General features: G+C 43.4%; 1 protein-coding gene across 50 annotated transcripts in view; it reads left to right on the forward strand.

The window, feature by feature from the left end:
- The first annotated feature begins 491 nt into the window (after nt 1-491).
- TNNT3 (troponin T3, fast skeletal type) overlaps nt 492-27722 on the forward strand; it is a 30951-nt gene continuing 3720 nt past the window's right edge. The window contains exons 1-19 of one of the 50 annotated variants that reach the window (XM_032111277.1): nt 492-644; nt 5374-5408; nt 6505-6518; nt 7184-7201; nt 9722-9739; nt 11377-11394; nt 13633-13647; nt 15865-15900; nt 16185-16196; nt 17384-17395; nt 17777-17797; nt 18130-18147; nt 21911-21929; nt 22732-22777; nt 23563-23679; nt 24021-24098; nt 24349-24462; nt 24664-24773; nt 25620-25710. In XM_032111277.1, the coding sequence (XP_031967168.1) occupies nt 5389-5408; nt 6505-6518; nt 7184-7201; nt 9722-9739; nt 11377-11394; nt 13633-13647; nt 15865-15900; nt 16185-16196; nt 17384-17395; nt 17777-17797; nt 18130-18147; nt 21911-21929; nt 22732-22777; nt 23563-23679; nt 24021-24098; nt 24349-24462; nt 24664-24773; nt 25620-25710 (777 nt within the window). In that variant the 5' untranslated portion in view covers nt 492-644; nt 5374-5388. Of the gene's footprint in view, nt 645-5373; nt 5409-6504; nt 6519-7183; nt 7202-8836; nt 8849-9721; nt 9740-11376; nt 11395-13632; nt 13648-15864; nt 15901-16184; nt 16197-17383; nt 17396-17776; nt 17798-18129; nt 18148-21910; nt 21930-22731; nt 22778-23562; nt 23680-24020; nt 24099-24348; nt 24463-24663; nt 24774-25619; nt 25711-27722 lie in introns of all 50 variants that reach the window. The other 49 variants (XM_032111279.1, XM_032111278.1, XM_032111281.1 and 46 more) reach the window with 49 other exon arrangements.

Raw genomic sequence — 27722 nt, forward strand, 5'->3', positions numbered from 1 at the left:
TCTCATGTGTCTGTGACTGCTGGTTTCAAAGAGCTTTCGACATGGGAGGTCCACAGGCCTTCCCCAAGCTCTTGCCCTGCAGCACAGCCAAAACCCTTTGCATGTGGAGGGGCGGCTGGGAAGAGCCCCTGCCCAGAGGGGAGAGTGGAAGTTGCTGCTGTGTGTTGAGACTGTGAGATCCAGGGTGCCACAACCAGGTTTTTAGCAGTGATCATGCACCATGGAGCTATGGGCCCCCCTAATTTGTTTCTGAAGTGCCTTTGCCTCAGATACCCCTCTTTGAGCCCTGCCTGCCTGCCTGGTTGTAAATATAGAAACATAAGCCCTGGAGGTTTTTTTTTCTCCAAACATGTCCCTCCCATCTTAGCATCATCTGTGCAATTCCTACAGCTGCTCCTATACATGGTATGACCTTTTTTTTCCCCTTCCCTTCCTTCCCCCTCCATCTCATCCCCTCCCCGCCTCATCCCAGCTCCCTTCCCTTCCCTTCCCTGCCCAGCTCAGGGAGTCTGGGGCCAATCGGCTCTTCCAGACGATCAAATGTCACTATAAGTTGAGAGCTGCATCACCTTGGGACGCCTGCAGATCCCAGCCTGCCCGTCCCCTCTGACAGGGACCCTGGTGCTTCTCTCCACTCCTCCCGGGTAAGTGGGATCTCTGGCAAGGGGTGCTGCTGGGGGGCAACACTGTGGAAGGAATGAGCCTTGGTTTGAATGGAGAAGCACCAGGGGAGGGTTGGGGTCCACAGGATCTGGGATCTGACGCAGGATTCTAAGGAAAAGGCACTTCTTCCTGGCTTTAGTTGGGCATCTCACAAGTCTCACGTCACCCACAGAGGTTTGGGTGCTGTGAACTCTCAAGGATTAGTAGTGGGACAATAAATCCTTCCAAACCAACATGTGGGGCTGGAAATTAAGTGTGATCTCTAGAGGCACTCAGCAGCAGGAGAAAAGTGCTGACCTTCCCTCCCCTGTCACCCAGAGAAAGGGATGGCTGAGGCAGGAGGTATGAAGGGCAGGACCATCAGGCAGCTTCTGGTGGGTGAGGAGGCTGTAGGTCTAGAGGGAGATCTGGGAAAATAAAATGTGGTCCTGGAAAACTGCCCCCTCCCACAGGAAGAAGAAAATTGTGAGTTTTTCATGGTCAGGCCAGCGAAGTGAAGGAGTCTGAAGTCATGAATATGGGGAGCATCCCATCACCACTCTGAATTTACCCCTCTCCTCCTGCCCCTCCACTCACACAGGGAATTTCTCTCACAATTTTCTCATTTTCTGTGGGAGTGGGAAGTATTCCATGACTGTATTTATGTTTCTTGGATCAGCTTCTTGCTCTCAGGTGGTGGGTATCCTACAAGGGCAGGAGGGACACCAGTACAGGTGACTCTGGTGCCAGCAATTTGGGTGAGAGCTGTGCTGCTGCTGTGGGGGAGCTCCAGTGAGGCTGTAGGCAATTGCTGGGGCAAGACCCAGGGAGGTGGTAGGGTCCCCAAGAGATGTTCGAGAGGCACCTGGGTGATAGGGTTGAGTGGTTCAGGGGTTACAGTGGTAGTGCCGCATGGACAGTTGGACTGGATCATCTTGTTGGTCTGTTCCTACCTTGGTGATTCTTAGACCAAGGAAAGGCAGGGGATATAAGCTAAGTGTAGCCATTGGCTTTTTGTCCTCTGTCTCAGCCTTGATATCCCTAGAAAACCCCTTGCAGGGATCAGACAGCTGATACCACCCTGAAGACAAGGATAAAGCATACGTTTTGGGACAGGGATTTGGGATTTTGCTCTGTGTTAGTGGACCCTGCAGCAGTGCTTGAGTCCTGCTACTCTGTTTCAGTGTTGGAGAGAAACATATGCATATGTTCATATATTTACTAATATATTAATAGATATAGATAATACACGTATCGTTTAATATGATGTGTACGTATATTGAAAAATCCATGCAGTGGGTTTGCAGCAGCTACTGCTGGGAAATAGTGGCCATGTGGTGCTTGGTGGATCACAGCCCCAGTCCTTACCTGAGAGCTGTCCCTGCCAGGTCCCACAGCCCATGCATGGCCCCTTTTGTCCTGCCTCCTTTCCGTACGGCTCTTGCTACCTTGCCTACCTTGTATGGCCTGGCTTGGGAGGGGATGATTGATGGGTGGGTTATTTCCAGGGGTGGCCTGGAGGTGCAAGGCAGCCCATTCCCCCTCCCGGGTGCATTCTCAGCTGCTAAGAGGCTTCTTGGGATGTGCTGGCTCTGCTCTTTCAGCTGAGGCCAGGAGCATTTGGGGCCAAAAGGGATGTGGTATTCCTGCCCACCTGGGGCTGAGGATTGGTGTATTTGTCCTTCCAGTGACCTGCTTGGCTTGAACGAAAAGCAGAAAATAACCTTTTCTTTCACCTTTACAGGGTGAGAGCAGGCAGGAAGTTTTCTGTCTGGTGAAACTTTGCCATGTGTTTTGATTTCCTTCCAAAGGGTGGGCAGTATTAACTAATTGATTTTATTACATCCTTAAACCTCAGTCAAGACCAGAATCCATTTTTCTGCCACTATGCAAACAAAGCCCAATTATTGCCTGAAGGTGCTAACAGCCTTAATCCTGGGCTGCATTTGCTGTGTGTACAGTAATTTCCACCGAAGGGTAATCCCGAGCCAGCTGGAGACTTTCCATTGCCTTGGGGCAAACTTAATCCTAACTGCAAAAACTGCCGCTCTTAACAGATTGCTTTCTTTATTGCCTTTTGGATGTAAATATAGTCCAATTTTGCTGGCTGCTTTGATGACAGAGTTAGCTATGTGGATAGTGCTGGGCATCAAAGAACCTTTCTTGTCCTGGGTGGCTGTAGCTATGACAGTCTGCATTTTGCCCTTGGCTTTAAGGGACCAGATGGCTTTTGAATGCCATGAAGTGGGCAGACACCTTGTTCTTCTTGAAGCTAAACCTTTTTACCTTTCCAGTCAGAGGCAGTGGCAGTCAGCTGCTGCCTTAAATACCAGCTTTTCTTGACAGAGGGACCAAACCTGGTTGATTGTTTGGCCCTTGCAAGGCTGAAATCTGTGATCTTCTCCTGGATTTTTTTGTCCCCCCTGCCCTCTCCTGTGGGGTTCCTGCGTCTGGCTCATCTTTGTACAGAGTCTGCCAATACACTTGTTATTAGTTCATTTTATCTGGGGCCAAGAAATCCCCTCAGGGCTGGGGTCTTACAGTGTCAGGGATGCTGGCATTCTCGCTCCGCTTTTATAGCACACGGACAGATGCCATGCAAAATCCCATTCGCATTTGCAGCGCTTGGATTAACAAATATGGAAGGGGGTAGGGGAACAGCCAATGTGACAACCCTCAGCAAGATGTCCTTAGAGCTAAATTGGAGACTAGATGAGCTCATTCCAATAACTGCTAATGGAAAGCCTGATTGCAAAGACTCCCGTTGACTTCAATTGCCTTGGAAAGAACAGCGTGCGCTGCGCTACGTGCCTGCCCTGCACTGAACAGACGCTCCCTCTCTGTCTGCACACAGAGGGTTCTCTTAGTGGTATTACTCTTCTTCTTACTGGAATGAGAGAGGAGTTTAGCCCACAGCCTTTAAAAAGTCCTCGTATTTTTTTAAATCCTCCACCTTGGGAAGAAGGAAAGCTGTATTTATAAAGGCTTAATCCATGGGAGGATTGGCCATTGCCCTGAGTCTTTACAGAACATGTATTTTGGAAGAAGTCAACAGCTGGGTGTTAGGCAGGTTCCCTCCACAGGCTTTTGCCTGGAGGAGCTCTGCTGTCCTGTTGCATAAACCAACATACTGTCAAGCATTATTACTAATAGCTTGAATTATTTCTGAAGGCTGAAATGAGACTGCTAACATGCTTGCCACTGAGCAGATAGCAAATGGAAGTCTTCATCATTTCTTTTATGAAATCTAGACTGAAAAGACCAGGGGAGAGAGACCAGCAGTGTTGTAGCATTCAAGTAGTTAACAGAAGAGCAGTATGAATTGGTGAGCAGAAAACTCATTTGAAAGCTGAAATTCCTCCCAAATACAAAATTCCCCCCACTCCCCCTGCCTGGTAGGACTAGAGTCCCCAAAGTACTCCTTGGGATGGCTGTTGTACTCAAGGAGTGGGCAGCCACAGCTACAAAGTTAAAAGCAGCCTAGGACCAAGAGACCACTGAACCCAAATCTCACGTGTCCTGCCAGTAGATTACCCCTCCCATCCAGCACCTCAGGTCAGGTCATAACACAGCCACTGCTGGCACTACTTCCAGGGCAATGCTGAATTTCAGAAAGAGAATAAATGAGGAACTAGAAGAAAAAAACATTGGCTGTTTATCTCTCCTTGCAACATGGGGGTTTTAAATCCTGTTGATGTTAATGTATGGTGCCCAAGGTCATTGCTGGGGAATGGAGAGAATCCCTTATAGGGCAGGGTTGGAGCCTGTGGGATTACTGCCTTCCTCTGAAATAGAAAGCTGCTGAGCTGCAGTTGTTCCTTCTGAACTTAAGTCAGCCCACCTGCTCCTTCAAGACATCTCTCATATATCAGCTGAATAATGAAGTCATGAAAGTTGGGGTTTGGGCCAGCAAGGAGAAGTCTGGCTTTCTAATTTAGGATCTGCTGTGGATTTGGAGAAATTTTCAGGGGCCTTTCCTCATCTTCTCCCCCGGCCTCAGGGCAGCTGATGCTTTTAGGAAAGCCAGAGTGTGTTGCATTACATAGAAATGGTTATATCAGTGTGAACTGCCTAACTAGGCATGTGGCTGGTTTTCATCTTAAACTAATAAAACAATTATTGTTCGCTCACTCATCAGTTGTATAAACCAGACACACTTTTGGGTGCTGACAAATTATCTCTAGGTATACTGGTAGTTCCAGTTATTTTTGTAACTCTGAATGCAGCTTTGGAGCTGGCACCTTCCCACCTGTGGTAGCATGAAAGAAGGAGAAATTCCTCTAATCTCGCTGGAGCGATGGAAATGTCAGATGGGTGTGGGAGGACACCCTGGCCTTGCCCGTCTCCCTGAGCTCTGGGGATTTTGTAATTTAAAGCCAGGACTAGGCAGCTCCTGGGTCTGCCTATGGGAAGCAGCTGAGTTGATGGGATATGTCTTTCCAGATGATCTTTTTCTCCTCCTCTCCCCTTGTCCTCTGACATGGCTGGCAAAGGTTTGTGCTTCTCCCAAAACGTCAGTGTTGGTGGGGAACTGGTTGCTGTGTGGGAAAGCAGGTGCTTGGCTTTTTTTGTCCTCAAATGTCAATCCATCTGCTTCTGCCTTGGTATTTTTTATGAGGTGCACTCACTAATAATACCTTTTTTCTTTTTTTTTTTTTTTTTTTTTTCCTATTTTTGTTTGTTTGTTTTGTTTGTTTTGTTTTCCTTTTCTTCTCCTTCTCTTTTGTCTAGCAACTAATTGCCAACATGTCTGATACCGAGGAAGTGTAAGTAGAGAGAAAGTTGTCTGTGTGTTTATCTGCCCAGCTTAGCTCCACACAGCAGAGCGAGGGCACCCCTGCAGTTTGCTGCTCTCTGCTCAGCCTGAAGCCCCCTGAGCTAGTGGAAAAGGGACATCTTGACTTAGAGGGTCAAAGACCCCTTGTGTCCAACACAGGACATCTCCTAAACACCTCCACTCAGCTCAGCCTGCCCTCCATGGTTGTGGCACTGCACCTGGAGGAGGGGAAATAAAATCCACAGCGCAGTGGAAAAGTGGAAAAATCTAGAGTAATATGGCCAAACCTAATGGGATCATTTGACACTTTTGCATCAGAAGGTACAGAAGGCAGATTTAGGGCAGTCATGGGATCAGAGGAATCATGGACAGACCTACAGTGATCACTTAGCTCTCTCAAGTTCAACTCAACTTGTATCATTCTGTCCAGCTCTTAAATATTTTTTCTGAGGATGTAATTTGGCACCTTTTTCAGGCAATCCCTAACTAACATGTCTTTCTTCTAGGATGTGGCCCCAGGGTTGCTGTGGGACTTGGGTTTCATGCAAGGGGATGGTAGAGCAGGAGAAGCTGGCAAGTGCGGGCAAGGAATGGGAGCAGACCACGAGACCTGTGTTGCTACAGGCACGGGATGAACATTGAGCAGCACCTGTTTTATGCCAGATTTTGTTAGACAGCCCTAGGGTTCGGGGAGGCTGTAGCACATCTGGGTTGCTGTGGGCCATTGGCTGCAGGCTGGGTTGCCTGGCACACTGGGACTGAGGGCCACTTTTATCAGCCCCTGTGCAGTGCTTGTGTGCGGGTATCATGTCAGAGCTCTGGCGTGGAGGATTATTCCTGGATATGGATCCATACACGCCTTCAGAATCAGGAGCACTATTTAAAATAAACCCAAACCCAGTTACTTTACTACTCTTAAAACCAAGTATCTCCTGGAAGAGCAGAGAAAATGGGGGAAAGAAAAAACAACAGACTTTAAACAACATTGCATTGGGTTGCTTCAGTGTATGGTTTAAAGCTTGACATCAGTACAGAGCGGGATAAATACTTATCTGGTTTCAATATCCTTTTTTCCTCTCTCACAGGGAACAAGGAGAGGGTAAGTCTTAAATCAGTTTGTAATTGCTTCTGTGCAAGCCTGCAACACTTGCTGGCTGTGTCAGCTGGTATGGTTAGACAAATCTGAAGCTTCTTTTTTGTGCTTCTGTCTGTCTGACTGTCACCAGCTTCTGGTGTTTTTACACTACCTGTAGCACCCTGGCCGTGTTCGTGCTGCGGGCAGCCTGTGGGGTTTTAGCCCCAAATTGATGCCCTGGTGGGAGGGGATGCTGCTAGTTTTTGTAGGGGCACTGCCATCTGCTGGCAATTTATTTTGAAGCTTTTGTATGTGTCATATATTCTGGTTTTAAAACATAAATCCTCACAATGTTTATAAGCAATATGCATAGAAACTTTTCTTATATTCAGAGGCACTCTCTGCTACGTTTTCCCTTCTAATGCACGTGTAACCTTGCGTTTCCGTTGCCCAAGGAAAAATTCAATACTTTATCATCTTCTTCCCCTTTTTATAACTCCTCTTTTTTATTTTCAAAGTCATTCAATCTGTTATTTGACTTGCTGATTTGCAAGTGGCCTCTCAGAAACCATCTTGCCCAGCATCCCTCTGAGCACAGAGGGCTCTGCTGTGGGTAACATTCTACTGTTGTATCAAAGCTGATGGCTGATTTGTCTGCTTTTTTCCCCCCCTCTCCCGTTTCAATGCAGAGGAGTACGAAGAAGAAGGTAACAAAAAAAGTGGAACGTAATTTATCTTTCTTTGGTTCTTGGTCCTGCTTTTCTTTTGTCTACACTTCACCCTTCTCTTTGGCGCTTGCTGCTAAAGGCGATCTGAAAGACTTTATCAGTAAACCAGTTGGAAAACAAAAAAACAGTCAAGTGTTTTGGGGCTGTGATGTGCAGAGCCTTCATGTTACAGTGAAATGGCGTATTTGTATGAGGGGATGGTTATGATGTAAGCTGGGGGCTAACCTGCCCACAAACTTGGAACATTTTAGGGCAGGGACTGGTGCAGAGTGCACATAACATAGCATCGGTGAAATCCTGCCATTCTCATTTTGGCAGTGTCCACAGACTGAGCTTAAATTTTGAAATTGAAAAGAAGAGCACGTTGTCCAGCTCCTGAGGAGCAGCTGACAGGGCACTGCTGAGGATAGAAAAGGCAAGGCAGAGAACCAACTGGCAAAGATGAAGTTTCTTACCATGCCTTTAGCTGGCAAAATGGGATTTGACAAGCTGTGAGAGACAGAGTGCTGATCTGGAAAGATGGAGCATGAAAAACCCTTCTCACCCAAATTGTTTCACCTTTTGTAGGCAGCAGGGAGAAGATGCTTTTGGAGATGTACCACTGTCTTTACTGGACATTTTTGACACACTGGTTTCAGTTCAGGCAAGTGTAGCTGCCAGTTGTCATCCTTCATTTTCCCAAGGTGTCTGGAACAGAGCTAAGGGCCAAACTCTTGGAATTTCTCCCAGGATCTGCCCTTAGTGTCTAAGGCATCTTTTAAGGGGTTGAAAGAAAAACCCTTTACTGGAGGTAGAATATTTGTATGTGGAGGCTATGAAACCAGCTCGGAGACAGAGAGTTGTCCCTTTTGGGATATCCATTTTGGGGATTTAAACACAGCAGCTTTTTTTTCTTTTTTTTTTTTTTTTTTTTTGGCCCTGGATTCCTCCAAGTTGCTGCAACAGCCAAATTCTCATCAGTGGTGGTGGGAACAGAGGTGCAACTGTGGCCATGTTGAGAATGGTAGTTTCTGCTATAAGGTACATTATCCTTAAGTCACTATTTCCCTGGCATTGCTTCTGAAGGGACCAAGAGCTCAAAAAAAAGAAAAAAGAGACACCAAATAGGTTGTAGAGATGCCTTCAGTCATCATCTGTCTCTCTGGTCATGCGTGGAGTGGTAGAGCCAGGAAGGGGAAAGTGTTCTTCATGCTCCATCCTTCATGTCTTGTCAAATGTCAAAAGAGCAAGCAAAGGGTGTTGCTCCTGCAGACAAGCCTTCCTTAAAGGAGAAGCATTTCTTGCCTTTCTCCTTTCTTCCCTAACTGCCTACTTTTTGTTTTCAAGTATTTAATGACTGATATGAGATTAATAGGCAGGTGACTTTCAATTTTTTTTTAATCTGCATGACTTACTCCTCTGAGGTCTCTCCTCCTTGCGCTATACTTTTGCTTGACCTTTGTGTTTCTTTCTGATGTCATTCATTTCTTTTCCATATAACTTTTCTCCATCACTTTCTAACCACCATTTTTCTCCAGGCCTTAGCTCACCCCCCAGCATCAGTTTCTAACAGTTTTCTGTTTTCATTTTCCTGCTTGCTGTTGCTTCTTGTTCCATGACACTTGCCACCTGAAGCTCAGGAAGAAGGTATGTGACATGGCTCCTGCTTTCCTTCCCTCTCAGTGTGGAGGGAGAATATGTGTGAAGACATCCAGAGCAAATGGTTCACATCCAGTGGCCAGGACTCTGTCTTGAGCCACAGACATCAATGCAATAGTGGACATTGATGTTGTTTATTGAGCTGGTAGGAAATTTGGCCTGTTTTATTTGTTTAAAAAAGCCAAACCAAAACATTTATATATATGAAAGAAAATGCATCTATATATTAGAAAAAATATAATATACATACATACATAATTTTTTATATATGTGTGTGTATATGAGTATATGTATATGAAAACAAACATATATATATATATATGTTTTGTTCTACCTTTTTTACTGAACTGCTTGACTTATTTTTAGTACAATGGTGTCAAAATGAATATTATCAAGGGAGGGAGACCCCCTGCAAAATTTATATTCATCTGGTAAAATTCAGGAATGAATTTGTTTGAAATTTCAAAAATTGATAAATGTTAGTGAAACTTTTTCACCATTTGAGAAAAAAAACGTAAAGCAAAAGAAATGCAGCAATTTTATTTTTCACTAAAATAAATTCACTAAAAGTTGGGTTTAGGGTATTTTAGCCAGCTCTAGTAAAGAATAAGATATTGGATGCCTTTTTATGTGGTTTTCACTTGTGGTCATATTCCCATATTTCAGTAACATTTATAACCCCATAATGTGCCCATAAAAATGTTATTTTTAATTCTCTCTCACCCTGTAATTCCATCATTGTGTATTCTTACCCATAACGGCCTGGGAGCTTAGCAAACCTCAGGAATGTCCCAATAATGTATTTCCTGTTTTAATTTTCTCCTCCCATTTCTTTTGCTGTGTGACGTTTCCCACCCACAGAAGAGGCTCAGGAAGAAGGTAGGTGAAGCAGCATCTCGGCCGTGCTGGTTCCTGCAGGAGGGCTTGGTGCTGATGTGCACCTCGATTTTGCAAGGTGGTAGAAGAAAGCAAGAGACAAGAGATGCTGGGACAAACCATCTGCAGGAAGAGGGCTTTCCTTGTCCCTTGCACAAGTTTCACTGAGGGTACCCCATATCCTTGTGTATCTGTGCAGACACCTCTGCTCCAGTTTCGGGGAGGGAGCAGCAGTGGAAATGTGGATACCATCCCTTTATCCAAGACACAACATGCTCTGAGGCTGATTTTTAGCCCTGGGTACTTGTGTGCCATGGAATAACTGGGGTCTGGCTAGGAAGCTTTCTATCAGGTGCCAACTGGTTTCTCCTACATAGCTTGGCAGATCATGATCAGATGGATTTTGAAGTCAAAATCCATCTCTGGTAAAATACATGCTTAGCCCTATGTTATATAGTACATATGCTATAATATGTCATATTATATGTAATATATCTTATATATTATAAGTTTATAAGCTATAATATATCATATGATATATAATATGCATAATACTGCAGAATTATAACCATGTAGATGCTGGTAAGTAACCCCAGCTGGCTCCCCACACTGCACACAGCACTGGCAAGGCGGAACAGACAGGGCAGAAGGGGGGCTGGAACAGAAACTCACCCTTTGCACTCGAGAGGTTTGGGATGCAGTGCTCCAGGTGCAAGGAGCCAAAGGGTGTGTTGGTTCCATATTTGCAAAGCTTTGTGCTATGGGCATGTTTTAAACAGGGCTAAAGCTGTTTATAGTGCCACGATAGACCCACTCTGAGTTTGCAGAGTTTTTACAGCATCCAGGTCCAGACGGTTTTACATTTCTTGTATCTGTGCGTGCTCTGGTCACCTGTCTCCATTTCATCTCCTCCTCTGTTTCTTTATTTCATGTGTCCTGTGCTTTTTTTTCGTAAACCCTCTGTTGCATTCACACACTCTTTAGTCTAACTGTTCTCATTTTCCATCTCATTGCTTTTGCTTCCTGCCACATGTCACCTGATGAAGCTCCTCCGGCAGGTACGTGCCATCACCTTCCAAACTGCTCCCTGCTGTCTCCTTGGTGGTGGTAGTGGGGACTCAAGGGTGGTGTAAGAGGAGCAGTACCAGTTTGCCTTTTTCCTTCTGTTGTCTTTGCTTTCCACCTCCCCTCTGTGACTGGCTCTGCCGCTCGCTAACACACAGGAATAATCTCAGTGCAAGATCCGGCAGACACGGCTCAGTGGTAACCCGGCCCCTCTGCCACCCCTGCCCTGTGCAGGGCTCACCATAAAGCCCATCTGGGCAAGGGCAGGAGCTGTTCCTCTAAAACTGGAAATAGAGAGAAATTTCAGCACATGATATTTGAGCTTACTGTGAGATTTTCCCTCTTGATATGTTTTTGCCCCTTCCCTTCGTGTGGTGAAGTTGTTTCCCAGCCACATGTGCCTCAAAATCCTTTTTATCTCCAGGCCATTAGCACATCCTTTACTGGGATAAAACTTTTCCCTCTGAGCAGATTTTTCAGCCTACAAAGGGTTTTCAGCCTATTTTATCTCATGTAACAATGTGTTTCTCCTAATGTTCCTTTGCATCCTGTCCCGTGGCTCTTCACACCTAAAGAAGAAGCTCATGAGGAAGGTATGTGATGTGACTCCTGGATTCCTGTCTTTCAGAGTAAGCTCTGGCTTAGCCAGTAAACCATAAGATGGCAAAAGGAAACAGGAGTTACAAATAGGCATATTAATGCAGACTAAAACTTGCCACCATTTTGGTTTTTGTACTGTCTGCCTTTGTGTTCTGTCTTGACATTGACTGCACCATTGATGTACGTGGTAATTGTTGCACGAAAAAACCCTTGAAAACTGCTGGGAAATGTAAACCTCTTAAAAGGATGAACGTTGAAAAACTTTTACTCTGAGATTGGCTGGGTCTTCTCGGGAGGCTTATTTTGGACCATTTGGGGTGGATTTGGCCTCCAGACTATACGCAGAAATGCTCATGATTGGCTGACGTTCTTACAAAAGCCTTTCCACACATCTTTTTTCCAGCTTAAACCCTGTGGGTATAGAGCAAATGGTGATAAATTTGATGCTTTAGCTTTGCAAATGATTAAAGATGGTTTTCTTGTTCATATAATGGAGTTTCTAGGCCACTGTTTCATGGCAATACTTGCAGCCACCCAAAACGTGCTGGCCTCAGGTTGCAAATCCACATGGGCAAGCATCAGTGCTATGAAACAGCGTGCTGCTCCTGGCTTTGTGCAGGACTGCAGGAATGGCTGTATGAGACAAATCATCTGATACGGCCGCTTAAATCAGCTTTATGTTTTTAATATCTCAGACCATTTGCACCCTCACTTCCAGTACTGCTTTTCATATCCATACTCATTTTATTTCCTTGCAACATATTCTCAGTGCTCCCTTCCCCCTCCATTTTGCCCAAGTGAAAAGTTGTTCTGATGTTTCTAACGCTCTCATCTTCCTTTGCATTTTGCTCTGTGACTCTTCCCACACGCTAAAGCTCATGAGGAAGGTATGTGCCATGACTTGTGAATTCCTCTGTTTTTGTCTGGAGCAGTAACTCGTGCAGGAATTCTGGAGGTGGTTGAAGATGAGCCGATGCAAAAAATATCCTCTGCACGGTTGCTTTGCTCTTGTAGGATAAGCAGTGTGATGAGTAATCAGTACTAACTGCTGTTTGAAAACAAAGCCTGAGGCACAGGCTGGGCCCTGCTCATGTATTCCCCAGCACCTGATGTCTCTAGCCAGGCTATTCGTATGGACACCAGCTGGTACAGGATAGTGTTCCCCAAACCGTTTCCTCTGGCCGTGTCCCGGGGTTAGAGGTGGGACAGCCATGTCCTGAGGCAACGCTGTGTCCCTCAGTTGGGTGCACCTCTTCCCTCATGCCCCTGCCACTGCACAGAAGCAGAACTCCCTTTTGCAGCAGAGTATGGAGATGTGGGGAGACTTGCACCTGAAGTCATGAGCGTGTCAACAAGTGACATGGTGTCATACCTACTTTTACTGTTGGGGTAAGGATTGGACCAAGTGGCATCATTTTGGTTGGAGCATATTTGAGAAAAGATGCAGTGTGTGCTTTTCCCGTAACTATTGGGATTTTTCTGGGTTAATGTCCATTATGCAAAAGCAGGGGTGGCAGGGTTGCAGTTTTACTCAATTTTGTAACCGGAATTAAAATCCAGATCTGGTAAGGCAATCTGTGTGATTGGCAAAATAGAAGGTCATGCTTATTAAAGCATCAGCCTGGCAGCCCCAACCCATTTACCTTTCAACTGCCCTTCTGCCTGCCCCTCTCTGCTTGCCCACCCAGGCTTCCATGGGGTGCTTTGTCCTGCAGGTTGGAGAGCAATAACATACTCGTACTCATCCTCCCACATCGGTGTGCAGCCCTACACACCAGTGGTGAAATCCTGGGCGCCAGGGAAATCACTGCCAGCTCCTCAGAGCCCACTGATTTCCACAGTGCCTGGGATTTCTATGCACATGAATAAGAGCAGGTTGTCTATACCCTTTTTGCACATTCAAACCTATGGGTAATGGACTTGCTTTAAATACAGGTAATGTTTTTGTCAACCAAAGGCTACCAGTGGCACTTGATTTATAACATTATGAATATATATGTTAGTAATCTGCAGCTTTTATGTACAAACAACCCTTCCTCTCCACGATTCTAATTAACATTCATATGTGCCCTCTATTTATTACTTAATCTTATTAATGGTTTTTATGCCTTTAACACCCCCTCCACCACCTCGGCTAAGGAAAGTGTAAGGGTTTTTAATTATCCTCTGTTTCTTGCTCTAATTCTCTTATCTTTCTTTGCATCTCCTTCCCTGCTACTTCCCTTTTAAAGAAGTCCATGAACCAGGTATGTGACTTCTGAATTCCTCTGCGTCAATCTGAAGGGTTATTGTGTGCTGGAAATACAATTCCATTTGGCAATTTCACAACTGGGTCATGTGCTGAATTGGGACAAAATGGAAACTTTTCAACCAACCAGAAAAAAAAAAGAGGAACACATTGTTCGACAGCTACTGAAAATTATGGTTTTTATTTAGCTAAAACATTTTGTTCCAACTTTTTTTTTCCTCTCTCCTCAATGGAAGATTTCCAAATTTTGAAATGAAAATTTTATTTTAGATGCTTCTGAAGCGTTGCCTTTATGGATAATGTGGGGTATATATAGTGTAATGCAAGAACAAATCTGGAATGAGAAGTTACCACAAGACAAAAACTGAAAAAGTTTTGTTCTAGAGATGTTTATATCTCTGCAACCTTTATGGTTGTGAAACGTCTACATTTTTTTAACCACAATCTCAACTAAATCTATGTGAGTTCTGAAATATTGAAATTTAATTGAAACTATGATTTATGTTGGAAAATTTTAACAGTAACTCTAGTATTATACTCAGGAATTCAAAGATGGTGGAAGTAAACATAAAAATCAAATATTAATGATAAACTGTAACTTGCAGCTTCCTCACACCTTTGACCAGTCATAATTTCCTCATCACTCTGTGATGCGTAATAATGAGGATGAAGCTAACTGCTGCATGAAAAATGTAGTAACATTTTTGGTAGACAAACATCTCAATGTATGAGCTGTAATAACAGACTTACTGGACTCGGAGCCATCCTCACAGCGCATATGGGAATGTTATCGTGTTTATTACCTGGAAAAACAGAAACGGAACTTGCAGTGTCCTCTAAACTGTCTGTGAAAATTACTCTGTGCCATTTGGAGTAGCTTTATTAAAGTAGTCACATCTCAAGAGCCTCCCACCCCAGCTACTTCCCTCTGCTGTCCACAGAGGGAGACCAGCCTCTTAGTCCAGAGCAGATCAATGCTTCTGCCAGGGCTGGAGTGAGGTGAAAGCTGATTGATTTTTACATGACTTAATACTTCAGCATTCATCTCTTCACTGCTTCTCATATCTCTCCTGTTCTCATCGCTTCTTGTTTCACATCCTTCTCTTTTCTTTTTAACCATATTCATTTTTGTCTCTTAATCTGCACCTAAGGTTTTTCTGACTTTGATTTGCACAAGCTAAAGGTCATTGCTTCCATCACAGTTGCTTTGCCTGCCTCTGTACCTCTTTTCCATGGTATTTATTGAACTACTCACAACTTGAGAGCTGGTTCTCTAGCACTGACAGATGTAGGAGCTTGAAATTTGTGCAAAACACAAGCTATTAACATAATATGATAAACAATAAAGCCTCCCCATGCTTTATTTTCCCTCAGTAACATAAAGCATCGTAAAAACCAAAAGAAAATGTAAATATGACGAGCTTGACAAAAAACTTTTACGTCAGAAGGAGGCTGTCCCGGCTTTTCATGTAACTGCATGATTATTTAGTTTCTGTTATTAATGCTGTCTTTGCCTGCCACATCTTCTAAGTCACAGCTTTGGCCTGCACAAGTTCACAGTTGTTGCTGTTGTGGGATTCCTGCTCTAATTCTTTCATTTTCCCTTGTTGACTCTTTCCACCTAACCAAGCTCATGTTTGTGACATCTAAATTCCTATGTATTAATCTGAAGTGTTCCTGTACATAGGAATTTGAAGATGTTGAAGAATACCAGAATCATGAAGAATCAATCCATTCTTGAAATTCCCTAAAAATGATTTTCCCTATAGAAAAGTATAAATATTGTTTATAACTGAAGGACCACCATCTAAAAAGAACAAACTTTTTTAGTGCCCCTGAAAACTTTTAGGGATGTGACTACCCCACAGCCCTGGCAGAAAGCAGGTACCTGGGCTGCAGAAGCCCAAGCTGCTTATAGCAGAGAGTGGATTGCAGCAGGATCCTGGCACACAAACTCAAGCAGTTTCTAGTCCTTTGCAGCAGAGACAAGCTCTGTGCACAAATATTGCCAGTTCTGCAGAGCTAAGTCCTCAATCTGCCAGCAGAGATTCTTACATGGTGAAGCTTCAAATGCATGCATAGGGATACATCCAAAGCAGTACCTCCTTCAGTAATTCTCGCATCCTCATGCAGCTCTGACAGCTAAAACGGCAGCTGAAACCTAGATAACACTAAATGCTTGTAAAACTCTCAAATTGGGTGTGTTTTCTTTCAGATTTAAGGATCACCAGTGTTACTACACTCGCCCATGGTTTATAAATTTGCATGATTTAAAGTGTTGCAAATCATCAACATTCAAATTCCCTTTACCTGTTGTTTCTATGGCATCTCCTCCCTATCTACTTCATACCCCACTGTAATTACACTCATTTTCCACTCTTATTAACAGTTTATCCCTATAACTTGGTCTGCAAAGTATACTTCTTCAACCCAGTCTTACCAAAGTTTGAGGTGATCCCTTCCTGAATAACTTATTTCTAATTCTTTTATCTTCCTTTCCTGTGTTTTTCCCCTGACACATCCTACTAAATGAAGCCCCCCCTCCAGGTATGTGATTTAACTTCTAAACTCCCTGGTGTCTGTCTGCTGGGATGGTGTGTGTGAGAAGTGAATACAAGGTGATAGGGGATAACAGCCTATCAGTTAAGGATGGATTATAACTTGCATGCCTTTGGGGTGGTTCTATTTTAGTTTAATATTTTTTCTCAGTAAAGTGTAATCAGCAGTAAGGAGGAGGAGACTTACTCCTTGCATGACAATTTCACTAGAAACTGGGGGAACACACATATTCTATTGTGAAGGGGTATCTCAGCAAAAAGTCTCCTTGTGGAATGTGTAAATTCTGCCCTGTGAAACGAGAATGAATGTTTCTTCCTATAGGGAAGGATTTACTTCAGATTTCAGGGTGGAATTTGCCCCACTGATTCCACATGGGGAATATAAACACCATGAGAGATTGTGGGTTTTTTATGCCTGCTTTGCAAAATATTTGGCGGTGTGTGTGTATGGCTGAAAAGCAAAATCTGCCCTGCAAATTCACATTGCTGACCTAGTCTCGCTTTGGCAAAACCCAGAAGAATGACATGTAGACCTGCACAGACTTCTAATGAACCTTTTCTTCCTCTGAAGTAATTCATTTGTAATTTTACATTGCAAATGGATTTGAAGAGCAGCAGTACATTTATATAGACATCAAAGTTGTCTTCAAGGAAGAAAATGGCCTGAGCCATAGATCTAGAAGGGAACTGAGCTTCTTTGGAAGTTAGCTGAACGTTGATGATGAGTTATGGCAGGTATTTCAGCAGGTTTCTGAACCACACTGTGTTTATTTCAAATGGCTGAAATACTGCTGTAGTAAAGGATGGGTCCAATAGTGCTCTGAGAGTGCTGGCTATGTTCATGTGCATATTTCCAATCAAAGTAAACTTTGGTACACTGTGCTGTCAGGTTGTGCTTTATATCATATGATGATTAGAAGTGTTTTTTAAGCACTGCACTATTATCATAAATCTGCCTCTTTCACCTTTCCTGTTCTGTGACTTCTCTTTTTGTGTTATTTCAAATGTAAATATTTTACCTGTTTACTTCTTAACTTCATTCTTGCCTCGCCTTTTCCTCTCTGCCCCTCCTCCCCATTGGCTCAAAAGCTCTTTTGGAGTGTGAAATAACAGATTTTTTGTTCTCATTCTCTTGTTTTCCATCGCAACTTGTTCCATGACACTTCACACCTGAAGTTCATGAGCCAGGTATGTGACACAACTTCTGATTACTCCACCTAGGTGCAACATGAAAGTGTGTCTGTGTGTGAGAGAGGGAGAGAACAGGAGTCCTGGGCTGGTAGAAGAGAAGAAAACAAGAGAAACAAATATTAACCACAATGATAATTTGCAGCTCTCTTCTCCTTTAACCTTCATGCTTACTGCTACTTTAACATTACAGAATTTTTAAGGCCTGACAGTCTCTCCAGATACCTTTTCTCGCTGCTTTAGTTCACTAATTCCTTTATTTTTTTCCCCCTTCATGCATTCCCTGGTCTCTTTCTCAGGATTCCAAGAGCTTTAAATAACTGTTCTGTTTTTTCTTTCCTATTTCCTGTCCTTCTATCACTGCTTGCACCATGACACCAGCAGAAGAAGCTCATGAGGAAGGTATGTTATGAACCTACAGGCCCTCATCCTTTTTCTCTTTCAGTGCTGGGGAAACTGTCAAAAACACTGACATTGTTCAAGAGAAAAGAGAGTATGGGAGGGAAATGATCTCTCTAGATGGATTTCGATGAACATGGAGAAAGGGCTGTATATCAGCCACATCAAATCACCAAAAAGGTGTTTTTTCTTCTTGTTCCATCTCTGGAGAGTCCAAGGTTCCCAGCATAACAGGGAAGGAGTGGGGACAGGTGCTCTTAGAACAGTGTCAGTTGTGGATTGACTACTGTGCTTCTTCTCTTTTTCTTTTGTCCTTCAACCTATGGCCAATGAAGAAGGCGAATACAATGATGGTAGCTCAGTGTTATCTTAGGACAACAAAGTCATCCTTCTAACATCTCACTCTCTTTTATGTGTCTGTTTTTGTTCCTCACTTTATTTTAAACTCAGGAACTGGGCCAAAACATCTCTGCTGCAAAGAATCACTATGCATATCCAATCACCCTTGGGGAGTCATTAGTGTATTGAGAAGCCTCTACATCCTCATTAGGATAGTAGATGGTGAAAATGAAGCTCTAGAAGCTTGCTCTGGACTTGTCTTTTAGCCAGAATCTGTTGTATCATAGCTCTCATCAGCAAAACATCTCTATCCCCCCAAAAAATCAGGAAAGAATCTCTTAAATCGTAGTGGCGTATTTGAAAATGGAGCTGAGCCCTGCATAGCCATGCATCCCTCAGTCAGCCTTAGAAGGTCATGGGCTCCAGGCCTGAATCTATAGAAATGTAAACTTCTGATTAAGCCATGCACTTAAAATTGTCCTAAACATTAAATATGTGAATAAATTTATTCAGATGGGTGGAGCTAAATACAGCCTGGTTGTAATACGTGGTTGAGTGGGTGCTGGAGCACACAGGTAGGGACAAGACTCATTTGAAAGGACCAAATCTAAATGTGTGCAGGGTCAGTGTTGCTCTTGTATAAGATAACTTAGCCCCCTCCTCACCCAGTTTAAATGTATAGAAATGTTCTCATGGAGTTTTAGAAGCTGTTGAAGTAACTGGGTTCTTCCTGACTGCCCCAGCCCCTAGAACACCCAGGCAGCTGCTTCAAAAGACAAAGCCCAATGTCTTGAAAACACCCTGCATTTTATGTGTTTCCTTGTTTTATTTTGCTTTTGTAGATTTTTTTTTTTAGTTGTTGTTCTTTTGTTTTAATTTTCTTGCTCACTTTTCAGGCTTCTTTTTTAATTTAGGGAAATACCCTGAGGACCTTCCTGAGCCTCTCTCTATCTTCCTTTTTCCCATTCTTTTCTTTTATTTTTAATAGCATATTGATTTCCTTTTTTTCCCAAGGACACAGTGTGAGTAAGACATGTTGCTTCTGAGAAGTGGGATTAAGGGGGAGGGCATTTAGGGATTTCTGAGTGAAATAAAGGCAGTTAAGATGGATTCCCAGAGAAGGAGATCACCGTGTGAATATCTCATAGATTGGGCAGGAGAAAGCAAGGGTGGTGGTATTTTGGTGGTGTATTCTCTCTCTGTGCTAAGCCTTTCAGAAACCAGAAACTCAAAGACTCTCTAATCACCAGGGCAGTGAACTTGGATTTGCAGTGTCTCTTGCCATCTTTTGGCAGGGTTGTGTGTGGGGATTTTGTCTCAGCCCCATGGTTCACAGTCAGAATGACCAGAATGTCAGTCAAAATCCGCCCTAGGAACAGGAATTTGCTATGACAATTCCTGCTTGTCAACAAATTTTGGCCCAGTTCCTTGACTTGGTGTCATGAAAGAAGGGGCATTTCAAAATAAATCCTATCCCTGGGCTGCTTTTGGTTCATACAGTAGGAACAAAGGCTGGGTCATGCACTGCAGAGGATAGATTTTTTTACTGTTTATTTTTTAAAAAAATACCCCTTTTTCTGGTTTTCTGGAGGTACCTTTAAGAACTCTAACTACAGTTTCTTATTTCAAGAACAACTAACCTTAATTTTTCTTTTTATTTTTACAATTGTTTGTTGGAGTGCTGATTTGTTGGCAGCTGAAACCAAATTCCCTCAGTTATTGACAGACAGGTGTCGATCCTGGCAACCAAGGTCAACAAACAAAACCAGTCATTTCCTATCTACTCTTCCCCCCCCCCCCCCCCCTTTGAAATGTTACTAACTGGTAGATTTAAGCCAAACAGGAATGTCTGTCAAAATTATCTGGGTATGTCATGAAGAAAGGGAATCCTGTATGTATAACATACCTGATAGACTGGTTAATCACTTTTCCTCTCTCCAGGTAAAAGGCAATTTAAGCTAACATGTTAAAAAGCTCACTGGCTATTTGAAAAGCAAAACAAATAAAAATACAACTGGAGAAATACAGAAGCACACTGTTGGCTAATGGTATTTTTCTTCAGGAGTGATTTGGGACTTCCTTTATAGTGGAGCAGTCTAAAACACATTTGTAATTACATGCTGTTTATTTTCATAGCATTGCTCTGGCATCTAGAGGCCTCAACTGAGATATTTTGGCAGGCAGTGTTCTTGCAGTAAATGAGAAAAGTCTACCCCCTAAAATGTCATTAATGAAATTTGTATGGGAAAGAGTGAGAAAAAGGAAATGTTGGTTTCTGATTTTTTTTACATATCTCTCACATCTTTCCTCTTGATTATATCAATAATCCATTTCCAACCACTCTTTCAATTTTTTGTTATCCAACACCCTTACATCTGATTGCCTCAATAAATCTTTTTCCAGTGTAAGTTTTTTGCTATTTTTCCCTCTTATAATACTTCATTTTATTTTTTCCTAGTTTTTTCTATTTGCTATTCTAAATTTTCACCATCAATCCCAAAACTGCTGGATGCAAATAAGCATTGAAAAAATATAATATCTTTCTATATTATGAACCTGATAACAGGGCTGCACCCACTACTGAAGAGGTTATTTTTACTTGTACTTTACAATTTTTTTTTACCAGATTCAGTAGGCTGTGAGGTTTTTAACCTCAGTTCCTCCCACTGAGCCAACCCAGGGAGAGTCTTGTACCGCAGAATCCATCGGCATCCCTGAAAGTTCAAATGTAGTGTGTGGTTATGAAAGTCAACCTGGGGCTCTGAGAGAATGGGCCAGAATAAACACACAGGTTTAATTTATTTCTGTTTGTAAGAGTAACAGCACTGAACTCGCTGGCATTACGCTGGAGTTAATAGCTTAAGTTTTAAAATAATAGTAGGGAGGGGACTTGACCACAAGCACAAATGTTAAGCAAGTAACTCATAAGACCAGCACATGTCCGAGAGCCAGGGAAAGGTCACTTGTTGCAAAAGAACAGTTCTGACTGCTAGAGGGCCCAGGTTGGCAGTCTCTGTGATGGTTTAGCCTGCCTATCAGGGCATTTTGCCTCTCCTGGAAATGAAAAGATCATTCCCCTTAATGCCCGTGGGAATTTTGCATGTACCTCAGCAGGAGAGGATGCTTGCTAAGAGAGGATGGCCTTTCCAAGCTGGGTTTGAGGAGCACCACACAGTGCAGAAGAATAAGCATCTTCCCCATGGCACCAAGGTATCTCAGGGACATGTGCCCTAACGTGTCTTGGAAGCCAATGAACCTGGAGAAAATGTGTGTCATAAAGGTTTTCCCCTCCTGGCCTCCATGTGAGGCATTTGAACAAAACTGGTGAAGCGTAATTATCACTGAGATATAATACTGTGAATTCAACTTACCTTTAACAAAAAAAGTGCTGATTGAAAAAGGCATCGTTTTCTTCTACCCTCCAGCCCAGCTGGCCTCCTTAGAGCTTTGGTCAGGATGGTTTGAGAAAAACAGTTTTGCATTTACACAAAGCCACTGCTTTCCAGATGCTACGTTTGGGACTTTTATACAGTCTCTTGATTATTTTATGCCAAATTCTGTTTCGAGAGTAAAAACAGATTCACTGCAAGCAAAAAGGGTGTGTGAGTGTGTGTATTTCTTTTGGAAGTGCTTGAGATCTAACCAGTGTCTCTGGATGTTTCCCCTAAGATTAAATTTCCCTTCCCTCCTTTTACTTTAGCAGCTGGCGTGATCTCTGTTGTTTTAACTTTCTTCCTCTTTTTCCTTTCCTGTTTTGCTACATCCTTCCAAATACAGAGGAGAAGCCCAGAATAAAGTAAGTATGACTGGAAGGGTTTCAAAACCCTGGGATCCTTTTCCTGATCTAGCAGAAGCCCTTAGATTCCCTGTTGGGCAAATGGCCACTAGAAGCCTTTATTCAACTCTCCCTTATGCAACATCCATCTGTTTGTTCCTGCACACCTTTCCAGGATGTCTGCTTCCTTCAGAGGATGCCTTAGCAGGAGTTACTGGCCTGGCCTTAAGACCTGTTCCTGGTAGAATCAGACAACTCGTGGACTGCCTGAGATGCAGAGGTCTCACAGTACCCCAAAATATAGGCAGCTCAACAGGAAATCCTCTCTAGGAGGCCATGGCTGGGAAACTGCCCTTTCCATCCAGGATCACTGACAGTGGGAAAGGTGGCAAATGTTGGGCTGGGCTCAGTCGAGCTTTACTAAGGTTTGCCATGGACCTTCTGCCTCTGGGCCCCAGCACCTTCCCTTGCCACTCTGCCAGCTGCCCAGGATAGAGGGTATAGCCCTGCACAGACAGACTCACAGACCAACATCTTTCCATGTGGTAGGGGACGACCATAGGCTTTGGGAATAAAAAGGGGTTTTAGGGGTAACTCCCTGCCCTGCATGAGCTTCCAGGAAGGACAGGGGTCCTTAGTACTTTCCTGGAGTTGTTTTCTGCAGATGTGCTCTTTCACCCCTCTCTATCTCCACCAACACTCCTCCTTGTCAGCGTGGTTCCTGAGGGCAGGGCAGGATGGGCTATTTAAAAAGCTGCATATTCTTTCAGATGAAAATCCTTTATTTTTCTTTTCTTTTTGTTTTGCTTTTGACTCTCTGCAGACTAACTGCTCCTAAAATACCAGAGGGTGAGAAAGTAGATTTTGATGTAAGTATTCCTGAGACTTTGTTTGTCCTTTGTACCTGATAATAGACATGAGTTCAAGCCCACATAACTCCTCCTGTATTGGATATTGCTGAGGGTAAAGTCAAAGACAAAAGTATGGTTGATTTGCCACTTGATTTCAGCAAAAGGTTACTCTCTGCTCCCTGAAACTGTCTGAATGCATTCACTGATAATGTCACTAAGCTAAAATCATATATTTCTTTTGTTTGTCTCCTTGAATCTTTGAAGCTAATATAAGGAAGAGAAAGTAAGTGTTTTAGGGACCTCAGATCCTCTGTCCCATTATTGCAAATGGCTTGAAAGTTGCAGGCCCTCATCGGTTGCTTAGAAACACTAGCTAAAATTACAATAGTAAGTAGAGTTCCAAACACTTTCCTAGAAAGTGGCTAGAGAAATGAATAAATTCTGGTGTTGAAAACCTCCACAGAAATATTTGCTTTGCCCAAAATGCAGGAATATTTTCTAGGTAAGATTTGTATTACAAAGCAAAGAGGAGGCAGCTAAGTATATGAGAAGCGTGTAAGCAAAGCCAGGGATAAAATACGGTGTAGGGGAATGGGAGATTTGGATTCTTTACACTTCTAGGCTCCTGACTGTTGCCTGAATGAGTGTCTGATTGCCAAGAGCCATTTAAGCTAATCCATAGATTTCCATGGAAATCTACAGACACTTTCTACTTTTGTTTCTCTGTGTATGCAGGGTGCTGGGAATGTCCAGAACATAATACTAGAACAATATGCACTTAATGCATTTTTCTGCTCTTCTAGGACATCCAAAAGAAAAGGCAGAACAAAGACCTGATCGAACTGCAGGCCTTGATTGACAGCCACTTTGAAGCCAGAAGAAAGGAAGAGGAAGAGCTGGTTGCTCTCAAGGAGAGGATTGTAAGTCCGTGTACTGCTGTTTCCCTGTACTAGATTGAGAGATCACCTGTAGATGAGAAGCTGAAACCATTAGTCCACTGTCAGACTTTGACAGAAAGCTGTGCTGCCACCTACAGAAGTGACTGCTCAAGTCATCATCAAATGGCTTCTCCCCCCATCTGTCCCCTCTCTTAGCCCCTTGTTTTATATCTGAGAGTTGTACAAGAGACCCTTCTGCATGTTCTAGAAAGAGAGAAGGTGACTCACGCTCTATGAAACAAAGCTCTTGGTAGTGGGGCGTAACAGTGGAGGCAGGTAAAGCCATGATGATGGTCCAATGCCTCTGCTACTGCTCCCTGCAGGAGAAGCGCAGAGCTGAAAGAGCAGAGCAGCAGAGAATCCGGGCTGAGAAGGAGAAGGAGCGTCAGGCAAGGCTTGCGGTAAGTGTCTTTCCTTCCCTCTCCTTGTCTCTGCATCAAACCGGAGAGATTCTCTAGAGACAGAAAAAAACTACTGGTTCTGCCTGCCTCAGTCTGAAGATGAAATGACCACCCTCTTAAAGCAAGGGCAGAAAACAGGAGTTGCTAATTCTCATCACTGTACTTCTCTGGTCACATTCCTGGCACTGGCTGCTGGGGAAACTGGGACTCTTCCCCTAGAGTAACCTCTTCTGTGTTTTTCCCTCCACAGGAGGAAAAGGCACGGAGAGAGGAAGAAGATGCCAAGAGAAAAGCTGAGGATGATCTGAAGAAGAAGAAGGCTCTGTCCTCCATGGGTGCAACATACAGCAGTTATTTGGCTAAGGTAAAAATCATGGATCAATGAAAGAAATATGAGAACATTAAACCCTGGGGTTGACTGGGAACAGTCTTCATTACAAGAGAAAACTGCCCAGCTTTCCTTCTTCTGGATCCCCAGCAACTTGTCTTACTTGCTCTGTCACTGAAATCACTTAATTCAGGCTTAATTTCTGCAGTCTGATGTTAATTGTTATTCTGAAAATAGGCTGACCAGAAAAGAGGAAAGAAGCAAACAGCTAGAGAGACGAAGAAGAAGGTCCTGGCAGAGAGGCGCAAGCCCCTGAACATTGACCACCTTAATGAAGACAAGCTGAGGTAACATGTTTATCCTAATTTATGGAATGTAATCTACTGGTATTTGGTTTTACTGTCCTGGAGCCTTCTCTGGTGATAAAATGAGGTAGAGGAGGGGGTCTTCCTTGAAATTCAACATGGGAGACTTATAAGTTGTGCCTTTGCTTAACCTGGAGAATGGAGGAGAGATGGGAATGTAGGGAAGTGCTGAAATGGTTTGGTAGCCCTCTAGTTGTGCTCCTGGCATAGCTCTGTTAGCCTCTCCTGCTAACTAGGATTAGTCATTTCCAGGACTAGCTCTGGGATTAGCTGAACAATCTTACAGACTGGTATCTGTAGCATTCCTAGGGGTGGGTTAATGCTGCTAAGGTATGAATATGGATCTCCATGAAGGCTGGAGGTTTGGAAGCTAAGTGCTCTAGTGCAGAGCAGTCATCAGATGATAGTCTGGACTGCACATGTTGGAGTTTACACATGATTGAAAGATGAAGTTGGCTCACCTCAGCCCTGACACAGATGAGATTGCACAATGGCAACTGCTCTGCTTATCTGTGTGACCTTCAGAGTCCTCCTTCCTTCTTGTCTGATTCCACTGGAGTCTTATCTTTCATTAAGAGTTAGGGGGAAAATTAGAGGAATTATGTTAATGTGTGACACATGCAAGACTGCAAGTCTAAAAGGTTTGAAGCTGAGAGGCCGAGAAAAATGTGACCTTGAAAATGATGAGTAGCTTTCAGGGAACAGAGAGGGTTTACAGGAAGATGTGTGAACAGCATTAAATAAAATTCATTATTAGTGATGTGAAAACCATGGAAGATATCTGATGTCATGTGTTTCTTCCGCCTTCCTTTCTGCATAAACACACAGGGACAAAGCTAAGGAGCTGTGGGACTGGTTATATCAGCTGGAGACTGAAAAGTATGACTTTACAGAGCAGATCAAGAGGAAAAAATATGAGGTGAGTTGAGAGGCCATCTTGCTAGTGGCACAGGGTCCAAAATGTAAAAATCTCTCTGATTCCTCAGGCAAAAGTCATGTTGTGACATTATTTGGGTCTCCAACGACCCTTTGCAATACTTAAGCAGCAAGATGCTTGGAACTGCATTCCCCTACCATACATACTTGAACTGGATTTCACATTTTAGGCTAAAATTGAATAGAACACTTTTAAGGTTTTCAGTGCCCCATGGAAAGGCAATCCCAATGGGAAATGGACTCCCTGCCCTCTCCAGAAACATTGTTCATTCTTGTTTATCTATAGGTAACTGTGGCCTGAAAATCCAGTAACTCTCATTTCATGTACCTCCATTGCAAAGTAATATTTTTAGATCCATCTTTGATTTCAAACTTGAACGTTGTAAATTTATTCCATCCCAGACAGATTACCCGTGGACTGAGCTCTCTGGAGTCACTGAAAACTGTCTCCAGACAGGGCCGTCTGACTGAAGTGTCACATGGTAACAGAAAGTGGACATGTTTCCTTCACACGGTCACTGGACAGGGCTACACTCACCCACATTAGGTTTTAGTGGCTGAGAAATCCTACTGGGTCTCTCTCTGTCTCGCTCTCCTTTTAATTCCCAATCACACAGACATGCTGGCAGGGAGTGAGCAACACCAACGTAACTATCTCAATCTCTCTTAGATTTTAACAATGCGTTGCAGGCTGCAGGAGCTTTCCAAGTTGTAAGTACAATGAACTTGCCTGTGTAACAACAGCAGCAAAGGCTACCAAATGCATGAGCCTGCCGCATGGTCAGAGCCAGGTGCCAGATGAGAGCTGGCACTTGGCTCCAAGTGCAGAGAGAAAAGAGAAAAATGGATCTTGTGTCTCTCCATCCACTTCCTTTTTCTCTCCCTTTCCATTCTTTGAAAAGATATAAAGTGCTAATTTAGGAAAAGAGTCAAGAGTCCAGCAGGGATTTGGTTAAAGAAATGAGCATGCAATCTACTGAGAGCACCCAAAAATAATTTCCTGTCCAAAACTCTGTACCCAAAACCGGGTATTATGTGCATGGGGGCATCACGCTGATGCACCTGGGATATATGCAAAAGCTTAGGGACACATGTAATACCCTGGACTACAGCATATAGAGAATAGTATGGGGTTTGGGAAGCTTCTCCACCTCGTGGCACGAGATCCAAAATGCTGGAGAGGGCTGGCTTAAGGATAACAGATCAAGTAGGTGTGGAAAAACAGGAAATAAGGCAGTGCCAGGGGAGGGATACATGCTGTGGTAGTGAAATCTCTGCATAAACAAAGAGGTGGGTGCCTGCTAATGAAAACCACAGAGAGAAAGTACAAAGAATGAACAAAGCAGAAGGAAAATGCACAGCTAAGATGGGGAAAGTGGAAGAATTAAGGGAAGATGATAGCAGGAACAAATTGAGGAGAAAGGTAAGTGAAAATAGGAAAGAGAATGAAGGAGACACAAGCAAGGATGCAAGGGAGAGACAAAGGAAGGAAGTGGGACACACAGAAGTAGAGCCATTCTTTAGCTCTAGTGTCTGTTGCTCTTTGGTGCTTCATTGGAGTGAGTGTCATAGTCACAATCATAAGGTTATGACTGAAGGTAAGTCTTAAGTGCTTGGGTCACACTGAAGACAACTGGTTCTCCTCCACACTTGGGGAAAATACTTGGTTGGAAAAAAGCAATTTAAACTTCTGTGACAAATACTAAAACTTCCACGAGTAAGTACAAAAGCAAGTGATCTGTTGATCTTTCCTTGCTTGTGTTGTCCTGTTCCTGGTAATGTTTCAGTCTCTTACTTTGTTTCCGTTTGCCATGGAAAGATGTGAGCCAGGAATTACCAGTTCTTGGGACAACCAGAATGTATGACTTCTGTTTTTCTTTTTTTGCACGCTGGGAATGTCAGGTGCGACTTTAAATATTCAAAATTTGGGTCATCAGTTCTTGGACCGGCAGAGTCAGTGCAGAATTTTGAATTGCACCAAAAGCAGAAGCAAAG

This window comes from Corvus moneduloides, chromosome 6, assembly GCF_009650955.1.
Source record: "Corvus moneduloides isolate bCorMon1 chromosome 6, bCorMon1.pri, whole genome shotgun sequence".
Taxonomy (NCBI): Eukaryota; Metazoa; Chordata; class Aves; order Passeriformes; family Corvidae; genus Corvus; species Corvus moneduloides.